This window comes from Mangifera indica, chromosome 10 (assembly GCF_011075055.1).
Source record: "Mangifera indica cultivar Alphonso chromosome 10, CATAS_Mindica_2.1, whole genome shotgun sequence".
NCBI lineage: Eukaryota > Viridiplantae > Streptophyta > Magnoliopsida > Sapindales > Anacardiaceae > Mangifera > Mangifera indica.
Genome location: NC_058146.1, coordinates 14,469,452 through 14,481,586, shown reverse-complemented (window position 1 = coordinate 14,481,586; position 12,135 = coordinate 14,469,452). Strand labels below are relative to the sequence as shown.

At 35.8% G+C, this 12,135-nt stretch overlaps 2 protein-coding genes across 3 annotated transcripts; both read left to right on the top strand.

Moving 5' to 3' along the window:
• Positions 1 to 2,102: 2,102 nt before the first annotated feature.
• On the top strand, positions 2,103 to 6,101 carry LOC123227683 (pentatricopeptide repeat-containing protein At4g20770-like). Of its 2 annotated transcripts, none has more exons than XM_044652782.1 (3): positions 2,103 to 4,645; positions 4,734 to 4,902; positions 5,022 to 6,101. In XM_044652782.1, the coding sequence occupies exon 1, from the start codon at positions 2,215 to 2,217 to the stop codon at positions 4,522 to 4,524; it is 2,310 nt and encodes a 769-aa protein (XP_044508717.1). In that variant the 5' UTR covers positions 2,103 to 2,214; the 3' UTR covers positions 4,525 to 4,645; positions 4,734 to 4,902; positions 5,022 to 6,101. The 2 variants fall into 2 exon arrangements, with proteins under 2 accessions (XP_044508717.1, XP_044508716.1); XM_044652781.1 differs by having other exon boundaries at positions 5,018 to 6,099.
• A 1,228-nt stretch (positions 6,102 to 7,329) lies between these two features.
• Positions 7,330 to 9,422, top strand: LOC123227685 (non-specific lipid-transfer protein C, cotyledon-specific isoform-like). Its single transcript, XM_044652784.1, has 2 exons — positions 7,330 to 8,959; positions 9,153 to 9,422. Exons 1-2 carry the CDS (start codon positions 8,592 to 8,594, stop codon positions 9,160 to 9,162), a joined length of 378 nt encoding a protein of 125 aa, XP_044508719.1. The 5' UTR covers positions 7,330 to 8,591; the 3' UTR covers positions 9,163 to 9,422.
• The last annotated feature ends 2,713 nt before the right edge of the window (positions 9,423 to 12,135 follow it).

Below are 12,135 nucleotides of genomic sequence, written 5' to 3'. Positions count from 1 at the left end.
CAGAATCTCTCTCAGACATTTCATCGAACAAACAACGCGCTCATCAGCAAGTCAACCTTTCTCTGCATTAAACTGAGTCAAAGAATTCCCCACAAACACATCAAACTCACCCCAGTTCACAAATCGTCTCGTGAACCATCTTCCCTAATCTAACATCTACAGAGCTCTACAAGCCATAATTACAGAAGAGCAAGTCTGGCGCCCATAAAATTCCAATAAAGAACATAAAAACCCAAAATCTTTGCACCCAATGAAGCATTGGAGTTGATTTTATTAACAATGAACTGGGCATGCAGTTGTTTATTAGCTTTCTGAAAACAACCGGGTATGAAATTATAGCCGTGGAAGTTAAGGGTTCCATATACATTTGTCTTTGATAATGCAGGAGATGGTGGCTTGATAGATGCTTTCGTGCCACCAGTACGGTAGAAGAGTAATTGTATGTAATTGTCAAACGGAGTGGAGTGACTCCGAAATAGCTATTTAATGAATTCTGTTGTGTGGTTTTAGAAGTGATCATGTTGTATTTGAGGCTTCTTTTGCGAGCTACAAGCTGGAACAATTCTTATCTGTATCGGTGGGTCATTTCGAAAAGTTACTACCCGTGGGTTTGTTCAGGTCTTGTCGTAGGAGATAAAACATCTATTTTAGAAAACGCCAAATGACTTATTTCTGTCCAAGTTGTAGTATAATTCTCGATACACATTTACAAAGTTTTAAAAATTTAAATATTTATTGATAAATTAATTTTTAATCAAATTTTTAATTAAAACTAAAAATAAAACTATTATCTTATCAGTAATATTAAAAAATATATAATTTTATCTCATTTTTTTTTATATTTAAAATAATAATAATTTTTTTTCTTATAATTAAATTTTAAAAAATTCACTTTTCTTTCTAGGATTTTAATTTTCCTACAAAACTTCACCCTCTTTGACAACTGGCACTATCCGATAATCTCTCTCCCTTCTTGTGGACTCGTGTGAAGACGAGTCTTCGTTTGGACAAAGACAAATTGATAAGGTCATTGACTTAACTTTGTTGGCTGCAATTGACAATCATTTTTGGAATCAATGAAGAGCCAACGATTTGGCTTTGTCAGTTGCAATCGACGAAAATGTGATAGATTTAGAGCCGATTTGATAAAAACACGATGAATCTGATTTTTCATCTTCGATTCGATTCGTTTATGATCTGTCGTTGGTCAAAGCTTCTTCGTTTGTCATCGGAGTCGTTGATAGTGGTAGCAGGAGAAGGGAGGAAGGACATGGTGCCTGTCGCTAGAGAGAAGAAAATCCTAGGGATGTAGAGGAAAAAAGTCACTTTTCAAAGTTGAGGTCTAGGGTGAAATGCCCATTTTCAAAACCTTGGGGGGGTGGGGGGGAATGAATAAAATTATATATTTTTTAATGTTATTGGTAAAATAACAGTTTTATCCTTAACCCTTACTAAAAATTCTAACAGAAATTAACTAATAAATAAGTATGTGAGTTTTTAAAACCTTGTAAATGTGTATTTGAGAATAGATTAAACCTTAGGTGGGAATAAGTCTTTCAGCCTTTAGTAAAAATCTAATTTTAGAAAAGAATAAAAATCATTTTTCTTTTCAAAATTTTGAAAAAACGTATTCTAGTATAAATTATCAAATTGAATTGAAAAACCTGCAATTTGATTGGAATTACACCAAATAAGTGTACACCTGCATGGTGTATATTTTGACCCCCTAATTGCACCTATCTAGTTTTACCCATTGAATCATATCTTAAGTGCGATCCAACCATTGCTTAGCAGCTTTCCAAGTATGAGCTTGCCAAATTTAGCATATCACACGTTGCTTAGTGTGATTAGCCAGAGTTACCCATTTTTTTAATTATAATTTCGTCAACTTGATTTGATTAGATCGTTGATGACCATGATTAGAGGTAATTTAGTAATATTATAAAAAATAAAATAATTAAAAGTAATATGATCATTTATCTTTCGACTACCCTATCAAAGTGTGAATAGAGATGTAAAAATTGGCATATTATTATGTAATTTAATTGTTATTTACTAATAACACACGAGTGGGTTATTGCCGCACCTAGCTCTGGGTGAGGATCCTTGAAGGGTAAAATTATAATTAACCATGAAAGGTTCCCACGGTCCCACCTATTTTTTTTATCCTACAAATTAAACCATTCAAATAATAATTTACCCGCGCAAACAAATATGCAACCGAAAAAAACGACCATCTTCCTGCACGTGGCAAATCTCTTGCAGTCTTGCATAGACAAGAAAGCCCATTTATCAGGCAAGCTTATTCACGCTTACGTTCTTCGCAATGGCCTTTTCAATGACACCTTCCTCTCCAATCGGCTCATTGAATTTTATTCTAAATGCAACAACCCAAAATCTGCACAACACCTGTTCGATCAAATGCCGCGCAGAGACATCTTTTCTTGGAACGCAATCTTGAGCGCCCAATGTAGGGCCCAAAATTTAGAACTCGCGTCTAAGTTGTTCGATGAAATGCCGGAAAGAAATGTTGTCTCATGGAATAATGTGATTACCGCACTGGTACGAAAAGGGTTTGAAGAAAAGGCATTGAGGATTTATAGTCGGATGACTGAGGAAGGTTATTTGCCTACCAATTTCACATTGGCGAGTGTTTTGAGTGCGTGTGCTGCTGTGTTGGATGTTGTGCAAGGGAGGAGGTGTCATGGCCTGGCGGTTAAGATTGGTCTTGATAAGAATATTTATGTGGGTAATGCTTTGTTGTGTGTGTATGCTAAGTGTGGGTGGACAAAATGTGCCGTTCGAGTTTTTGGGGAGATGGATGAGCCTAATGAAGTTAGTTTTACCACAATGATGGGTGGGTTAGCGCTGACAGATAGAGTTGGTGAGGCTCTGGAGATGTTTAGGTTGATGTGTAGGAAAGGTGTTTGTATTGATTCTGTGTCGCTGTCTAGTGTTTTGGGTGTTTGTGCTAGAGGAGGAAGCAGAGGGGATTCTGATGGTTTTGTTGAGAATGATGATGGGTTTTTCAGTAATGTGCATGGGAAACAAGTGCACTGTCTTACAATTAAACTTGGGTTTAAAGGAGATCTTCATTTGAGTAATTCGTTACTTGATATGTATGCAAAGAATGGGGACATGGACAGTGCTGAAGTGGTGTTTGCTAATCTCTCTGAAGTCAGTGTTGTTTCTTGGAATGTTATGATAGCTGGGTATGGCCAGAGATATGAAAGCAAGAAAGCTGTTGAATGTTTGAAAAGAATGCAAGTTGGTGGCTTTGAACCTGACGAAGTCACTTATATTAATATGCTTGCAGCATGTGTCAAGTCTGGGGATATTGAAACCGGACGAGAAATGTTTGATAGCATGTTGATTCCTAGTGTGAGTTCATGGAACGCTATGATCTCTGGCTATTCCCAAAATGAGAATCACAAGGAAGCTATAAAGCTGTTCAGGGAAATGCAGTTTCGAGGGTTGCAACCTGATCGGACTACTTTGGCTATTATCCTCAGTTCTTGTTCAGCAATGGGGTTTTTGGAGGCTGGGAAACAAATCCATGCTGTCTCACAGAAAGATGACTTTCATATTGACAATTTTGTTGCCAGTGGACTAATAGGTGTTTATTCAAAGTGTCAGAAGATAGAATTGGCAGAACTCATATTCTCTAAAATGCCTGAACTGGATATCGTCTGTTGGAACTCTATGATTGCAGGTTATACGCTCAATTCTCAAGATAGAGAAGCTTTGATTTTCTTTAAGCAAATGCGAAAAAACGAGATGTTTCCTACTCAATTCTCTTTTGCGACTGTGTTGAGTTGTTGTGCAAAGTTATCTTACTCGTTTCAGGGCAGACAGGTTCACGCTCAAATTGAGAAAGATGGATGTGTTAATGATGTCTTTGTTGGGAGTGCACTTATTGATATGTATTGCAAATGTGGTGATGTAGATGGAGCTAGGAAGTTTTTTGATATGATGCATGGCAAAAATTCTGTCACTTGGAATGAGATGATACATGGATATGCTCAGAATGGATATGGAGATGAGGCTATATGTCTCTACAAGAACATGATTGCTTCAGGTGAGAAACCTGATGATATAACCTTTGTTGCTGTTTTGACTGCTTGCAGCCACTCGGGACTGGTTGATGCAGGGGTTGAAATCTTCAATTCCATGAAGCAAGAACATCATCTGGAGCCGAAGTTAGATCACTATACATGCATGGTGGACTGTCTAGGTAGGGCTGGTCGTTTCCATGAAGCAGAAATGCTTATAGATGAGATGCCATATAAAGATGATCCAGTTATATGGGAGGTTCTTTTAAGTTCTTGTCGAGTGCACTCTAATATAAGCTTAGCAAAAAGGGCAGCAGAAGAACTCTTTCGCTTAGACCCAAAAAATTCTGCTACTTATTCACTTCTTGTTAACATCTATTCTTCTCTAGGAAGATGGGAGGACTTGAGGGCTGTGAGACAGCTAATGAATGAAAATGATGTTGTTAAGGATCCAGGATATAGTTGGATTTAATATAAGAATGTGATGTAAGTCTTTACTGTGGTCATGACCAGAGGACTAAGGGCGATCAAATCAGAAATCACATTATTAACTGAACAAGACTTGGCACTGCACTTTTTACTGGTTACATCTGGTGAATCTCTCTCTTTGACCTGTAACACCTTGTAAATTCTATATCTTCTCAATATATGTTATTTACTTGGACTCTATTTGTGACACAGATTTTCAAGGTGAGATGGTGAGATTGATGTGATGAAATCTAGGTGTGCGTCTGGAGCTGGTTTCTTGTTGTCTTTACTGCATTATAAATTTCAGTACATTCCAGAGCCACATTGGATGGTGATCTGCCCTTGTGCTGACTTGGGAAAAGCAGATTGTAATGTTGATGAGGTATACTTGTGGAAACTAGAATGACAATTCAATTATGTTGATGGGTGCCAAGGTTAATGCTAATTAGAATGACAATTCAATTATGCTGAATATTTTTCATTTTCTTCTGTATAAGGAAGAAGAGATTGCCGCAAAATAAAATTCATGCAATCCTGGAGAGTTGTTTTGCTCATCTCGGGTGGATATCACTGTGAGCTCTCATTGAGTTACAATTCGGTTACCCTCTTTCTTCTTCTCTCTTTAAATTATGCAGTACAAATAAAGTTTTAGGGTAGATAAGATGCTTTTATACATGTTCAATTAGGGAATATTTGAATACCTCGTAAACTTTAATATGCCATCCTGATATTGACAAATACAAGCTACAAGACCTGAACTGTGGAAATTGATTATTTAAGAAAACTCTCTCAAGGGCAATCTAGAAATTTCCATCCAAATAAACTTTAAGTTTAAAGATTAGAAGCGATAATAAGACCATTTATATAGGCCAAATACAAAGTGGTGCAATCCATAATACAATCTTTGACCACTAGAACAAATCCATAATCTAAATAGCAAACGTTAGAACTAGTACAAAAGATGGATCTCAATTCAAATTCAAATATTTTATTACGAAGAGAGTGAATAAGTAGTCGATTAGGAAAGTCAACCTTGTCTTTCCCCAAAATTGATTTCAAACTAAATTTAAATAAATTATCATCAAATGAGTGAACAAATAGTGGACTAGGAAAGTTCCTCATATGTTTTTTTTCCAAATAACATAACTTTGTCCTGTTTGAGCATGATATAACCCAAAGTTGGATTTGGGCTATTGGAGTTACCCAAGACTTGAGTTGGATGGATAAGACCCAATTAGAGTTAATTGGCTTTGTCTCGCATGCATTGAAGAATATATGTTGAATTAGTGTTTACAGTAATATCTTTTATCTTTTTTGGGTCGAATAAAGATTTGTAGATGATTTTGGCCTTGAATCCGCATCAAGTATAGTATGTTGTTTATGCCACGAAGATCTTCAAACAAAATACAATTACTATTGTCTTGATCTTACTCATATGTCAATGGAAGAAGAAAAGAAAAATGAAGACAAAGCATAGCAAATCTAAGAGATAGATAACTTTATTGTGTAATTGTAGTTTTTTTCATGGTTTTAAAAATTGGATCGGATTAGTTGGTCTGACCGATTAAACCCTCACTTGCCAGTAAAAATAGTTTTAGTTTATTTGGAAATCATTTTTGGAATTACACTGAATTGAATTGGGTAGCTCGAATGGTTAGATTGAGAAAAAATCGAGTTCGACCCGACTACCATGAGAAAATCAATATTAAAAAATCATTATTCCAACTTTAACTTAAGATCTCATTTATCAATTTTGAACACATATATCATAAAACTAAATTTATTTTGATGATAAAATAACTCAAATTATATATTTAATGATAAATTATATAAAATTATTTTAAATATTATTTTTAGATAGTTAATTAATCTAACCATAAGTCAAATAGTGTGATTGTCAGTTTAACAAGAGTGTCCTCTCCACTAGGTCATTATGAAAATATTGGTTTTATTCATTGAAAATGATTAGAAATTGAATATAAATTGAATGAGATATGAAAATTTCATTACAGTTGATAGATAGATGGATCATAGATAATGGATCGATTTGACTAAACTTAGTTAGTGTCACTATTCTCCAATGAAATCTGTTCCAAAAGAAGCTATTGTTTTCATTTCCAATGGATGCATCATTTTTTCTATCAATATCGTATAAAAGTTTTATATTTGTAAGTTTAACCTTGTTATAGTTACATAAATATGAATATAAAAATTGACGTGTCATTATGTATTTTATTGATAGCTTATTTTTAATTTAAAATTACTATATCATATAAAGATAAATCAACGTGTGTACGATACTTATAAATTCATTTTCAATAGTATAAATTAATATACAATATCTTTTCATATAAACTCTTTTCAATAAATTATTTACAACAAACAAATGTAACAAAAATACTTGTTTTATGCCATCTTTCTAATTTTTTTTTATCTTTAATTAGAACTAAATTAATCATTCGAACAAATACTAATTTATTTAAGAGAGTACTTAAAAGAGATGAGATATTAAACATGTACAATAATTTATTCTTGAATAATTTAAAAATCTTGTTTTTAAAATATTGTTTGTTCCGCTGACCAGGTCAAACCCGGTTTTTACCCAATTCAATTGGTTGAACTACTTGGTCCAAATGGTCTAATTCAGAATTATTTTAAAACAAAAATAAAATTTGATTGATAATACACTTGTTTAAAATTGATAAATGAGATTTTAGGTCCAAATCCTAATACTGATTTTTTTAATTTTGATTTTTTATAATGTTAAATGTGGGTTTCATTCAATCTAACCGGTTGAACTATTATTTTCAATTTGGTTTAACTCAAAAAAATAGTTTTTAGGTGAATCAAAACTGTTCTTACTGCTGGATGACGATCCAACTAGTCCCATCCGAATTTTAAGACTATGAGATTAATTTCCCACTTGTGGTTATCGATGCTGGTTTTTAAAACCATGGGATTAGTTTCTACTTATGGTTATCAAGGGTGAATTTGGTGACCCGAGAGGAGTGGTCTCTTTGAAGAGCAAAACAAACAACATTAATTAGGTATATATATCAGAATCTGTTTGAAACTCAAAATCAGAAGATGAAGCTGAACAAGTCTTTCAATCTTAAGTAAATTCTACAGCTGGTTTGGACAAATTCTACCCGGTTTCATTTAATTTTGTTTTTTTTTTAATTCCTTGTAATCGATCACAATTCAAAGATGCCATTCATATATAGTTTTATTTCATTTGAAATATCATTTAGACTTTGGAAGCTGTTAAATATAAGCATCGCCTCTCTCTCTCCAGAATTTTCTTTATCACACAAGAGAAAGCATGGCCTCCGATAGTTGCAAGTTGCTGCTGCCTGACCCTATGAGTTAACAAAATCAGTAAAATATTAGAATTTATAGAAAAAAATTTGGGTTCGAGAAAAAATTTAGGTCACGTTTTTTTAACTTTGACTTATTTGGTTCTGATTATTGTGCTCCTAGTTTACCTGTCCAACCAATACGGGTGGGGTTTCATTGCAAGTAGCTGCTGCCTCTCTAAAAATCAAGAAGCATGTGCACTGCATGTCTAGATTTTTCCTTGAAACCAACTAGCAACAGGCCGCCACTTGAGAAAGCATGAAGACGAATTCAAGTCGGCTATTTAACCGACTTTAACAAGCATAAATAGGCCTGAAGTCCAGCCATTTGTGTGTGCAAAATAGGAAGTGTGAGCTCTGAGCTGCAAAGAAAAAGAGTGTGTGCCGTGAGTTAAGAGTTGCTGTAAAATAAAGAGTCAGTTAAGTGGATTGAGTGCTGTGAGTTTGCGTTTGAGTGAGTGTTGTGAGAAGTAGGTGTCTGGGTGTGGTTTCGTAAAATTGTTCAATATTAATAAAATTATTATTTAATTATTTCCACTTTTGTTCAACAGAGCATGATCACTAGGGTTTGGTTTGATTTAAAATTTTTTTAGTTTGTAGAAGTTTTCAAACCGGACTTGGCTACCCTTAGCTTCACTATATAAACCCCTCGTCCCCACTTCATTTTCCCATCAAGAAAACAAGCTCATCATCATAGTACCAGGGTGATCTTATTATGACTGTTACATTACCATATTTAGCCATGAAGAACCTCTATTTCTCCATGCTGCTTCTCCTCTCAGTCCTTTTCTTCCTTGCCAATGACGGTGAGGCGACAGTTAAATGTAGCTCTCTGGTTTATAAAGCAGCTGGATGTGTGGACTATGTCACTGGCAAGGCAAAAGACCCTGGCATTACCTGCTGCATTGGGCTGCAACAGCTTGCTCAATCCGTGAAAAGCGTTGACGACAAGAAAGATATTTGCCGCTGCTTAAAGAAAGGTGCCGGGCCAGTGCCGATAAACGATTGGTTGTTGAGCCAGCTTCCTTCCCGTTGCCACATTGATGTTGGTTTCCCTGTCTCCTCAAAAACCAACTGTGAAACGTGAGTACTTGCTTTCCTTGACAATTTTAATTTTATTGATATGTATAAGAGGGCATGCATTGAGGGGTGGATTGAATCAGGTTGGCCCAAATCGAATCCAAGGATCAGCTAGATGCATGTAGACGACTAATCAGTGAAATATAATATTAAATTGGTTTGAACTATATTGATCTTGGTTTGTCTGATTTTGCAGCATTCACTGAATCGCTAAGGAGTTGAGGCAGGGATCTCTTGAGAAAGACATCATAAAGAATATTAGAGATGATTTTTGAGAAAAATGCTAAGGGGTTGAGGCAGCGACCAGCAGACTTTAATTAAATAAATAAAATTCAGATTTTATATATAATGATTAAATAGAGAAAAATGTTTCAAATATTATTTTTGTTGTTGATCTATATAGTAATCAATCCAACTACACCAATTTGACCACTGGTTGATTATGATCGGCCTTTCACTGAGTTAATGTTCGGTCCAAGTCTAAAAACATTGTAGCTCGACACATCTATGATTCAGGTGTAAAGCTCAAATCAAGAGAGGCTTATTTCAAGAACATTATAGTAAAATGCACCTTTATTTGGCAATTGTTCATTGCAATTTGTTAAGAGCTTCCTACTTCCTCCAGGAAAAATTGCAATAACTACCAGGGAATTTGTTGACCATCCCAGGCAAAGAAACTTGCCATTGTCAATGATGCTTAAAAGCTTCTGCGCTGCAAAACTCAGCCTTCGATGCAAGAAGGACATCAAAGATTTTAAAACAGTCCATGCAAAGAACCATACTTTTAGCCTGAATGGTAACACCGAATAAACTCGGCCAGTGGCTATAATATAATTGAGTGTTGATCCTGATTCAATTACTCTACAGGATGGAAAGCAATAAATATGCAAGAAATCGGATAGCTTGGTAGAGCATACAATCCGCATTTCCAGACTTCTTTACCAAAGGAGTTGAGAGGAGAGTGTACGATCCTGAAGAAGAAACTTCAATTTCATCTTACACTGCTTTCACCGCAACTTTCCAAGAGGGTTTGCTCTAGAGGTTTTCCAGGCTTTCAGTGGGCCTCCAGTTATTGCTTTCAAGTTCAGGCACCGGGGTTGCATGGAAGGTCCATTCAAGGGCCATGCCGCCACAGGAGACTTGAAAGAAGTATTCTGCCCGGATAAACCAATTGTCGAGATCCTCTCCACTATACTTTGGACACTCCACCTTCGTGGAATGACCCTAGGAAGACCTCTGGTTTACTCCCACCGTGACTCCCTCTTTAGTCAGATCAACTAGCTTCTGTTACATGAAGATCAGGCTCTTGAGGTCGATGGATTCTTTGAGTAATCGTTGTTGATGCAGCTCAGCTTCCTGTACCAGCTGAACCATCTCTCGCTGGAGTTCTTGAGTCCTCGTGCCCTTCAGTCATCCCCCAGAATGACGCTCTGATACCAATTGATGGGTTTTGCCACACAAATTAATAAGAATAATGAAGTAAAATTTTCATTTGGTTCGAAATTTAGATACATAGATTCTTCAATAGTGAAATAACCGTCGCCTTTGCATGTCAGCAACAAAGGAATATTAAAATGCAAATGCCTTTATTTATTGGGAAATTATAAAAAATAGGCAAAATTAAGGGGGTCTAAGCGAAATTGCCCAAAAAATTCAGGTTTAAGCAAAAATGCCCAGGTTTTGTGAAATGACGAAACTGCCCCCATATATAAACACAGCAAATTTCATCACTTCCCACGGTCATTTTATTGTGCAAATTCAAAGAAAATTCAGACTTTCCCCTTTCCCACGGTCATCCCACGGTCGAACCTCATTTTCGCTGATTTTCTTGCTTTCTGGCAATCGCAAATGGCAAAGAAGGTTAGTATATCTCCCGTAATCTTGTTTGGATCAATTTATTGCTCATATTATTGAGATTTGATTGAGATTTTTCGGTTTGAAATTTTAGGGTTTACGGTTTGAACAATGTTTAAAATGTTTTGATTCTTGGTTGTTTTCGTTGAATTGATTGAGGGGTTTTGTGTTATACAATGTGTATATTTGATTTATGTGGAAATCGGAGGCTGAAACGACCAAAATTTGGTCGAAAATAGCTGCCGAAAGGATCGGCAGTCCGACTGTGGGAAAAGTGTTTCCCACGGTCAAACAATTTATCTCACGGTCAGCAGACATTGACTGTGGGTTAGGGGGGTAAAGTGGCTTTTTTAAAATATTGGGGTGTCGGGAAGAGTCCTTAGCCCACATCGAGTTTTTTTGAAATTTCCCATGTGATTGTGGGTTTGGAAAAATTACAAAACTACCCCTCTCTATAAACACAACAAAATTTCATTTCTTCCCACAGTAATATTTGCAATTTTCATTGTGCAATTCAAAGAAAATTCCAAAGCTTCCTACTCTCCCATGGTGAACCTCATTTTCACAGATTTTCTTGCTTTCCGGCAACCGCAAATGGCAAAGAATGTTAGTATATCTCCCGTAATCTTGTTTGGATCAAGTTATTGCTCATATTATTGAGATTTGATTGAGATTTTTCGGTTTGAAATTTTAGGGTTTATGGTTTGAACAATGCTTAAAATGTTTTGATTCTTGGTTGTTTTCGTTGAATTGATTGAGGGGTTTTGTGTTATACAACATGTAGATTTGATTTATGTGAAAATCGGAGGCCGAAACAACCAAAATTTGGTCGAAATGGCTGCCGAAAGGATCGACAGTCCGACCGTGGGAACAGTGTTTCCCATGGTCAAACGATTTATCCCACGGTCAGCAGACATTGACTGTGGGTTAGGGAGGTAAAGTGGCTTTTTTAAAATATTGGAGAGCCGAAGGAGATTCGTTAGAACACAGTGGGTTTTTCTGAAATTTGTCATATAACAGTGGACCTTTTCAATTAAGGAATTTTCATGAGGGGGTAAATTGAGAATTTTCTTATCTAGGGTTTCTGATCGCGTAGTTTTCGAATTTTATATCCGTTTTTTCTGTTTTAGGGTTTTTTCATATGTAATTTTCAAATTTCATGGTACCACGAATAAACTAGTAAAACTAGCGCTGCATGGTACCACGAATAAACTCTAAGAGTATTGTTATAGGTAGGCCCCGTGCATGTTTGACAAGGGCATTAAATGACTCAGCAATATTAGTAGTCATGGTGTTGTATCGATGTCCCGGAAAGTAAGCTCTAC

Bases quoted from the DNA above. Each gene is read 5' to 3' on its own strand.
- LOC123227683 (XM_044652782.1), top strand. From the start codon at position 2,215: ATGCAACCGAAAAAAACGACCATCTTCCTGCACGTGGCAAATCTCTTG.
- LOC123227685 (XM_044652784.1), top strand. From the start codon at position 8,592: ATGACTGTTACATTACCATATTTAGCCATGAAGAACCTCTATTTCTCC.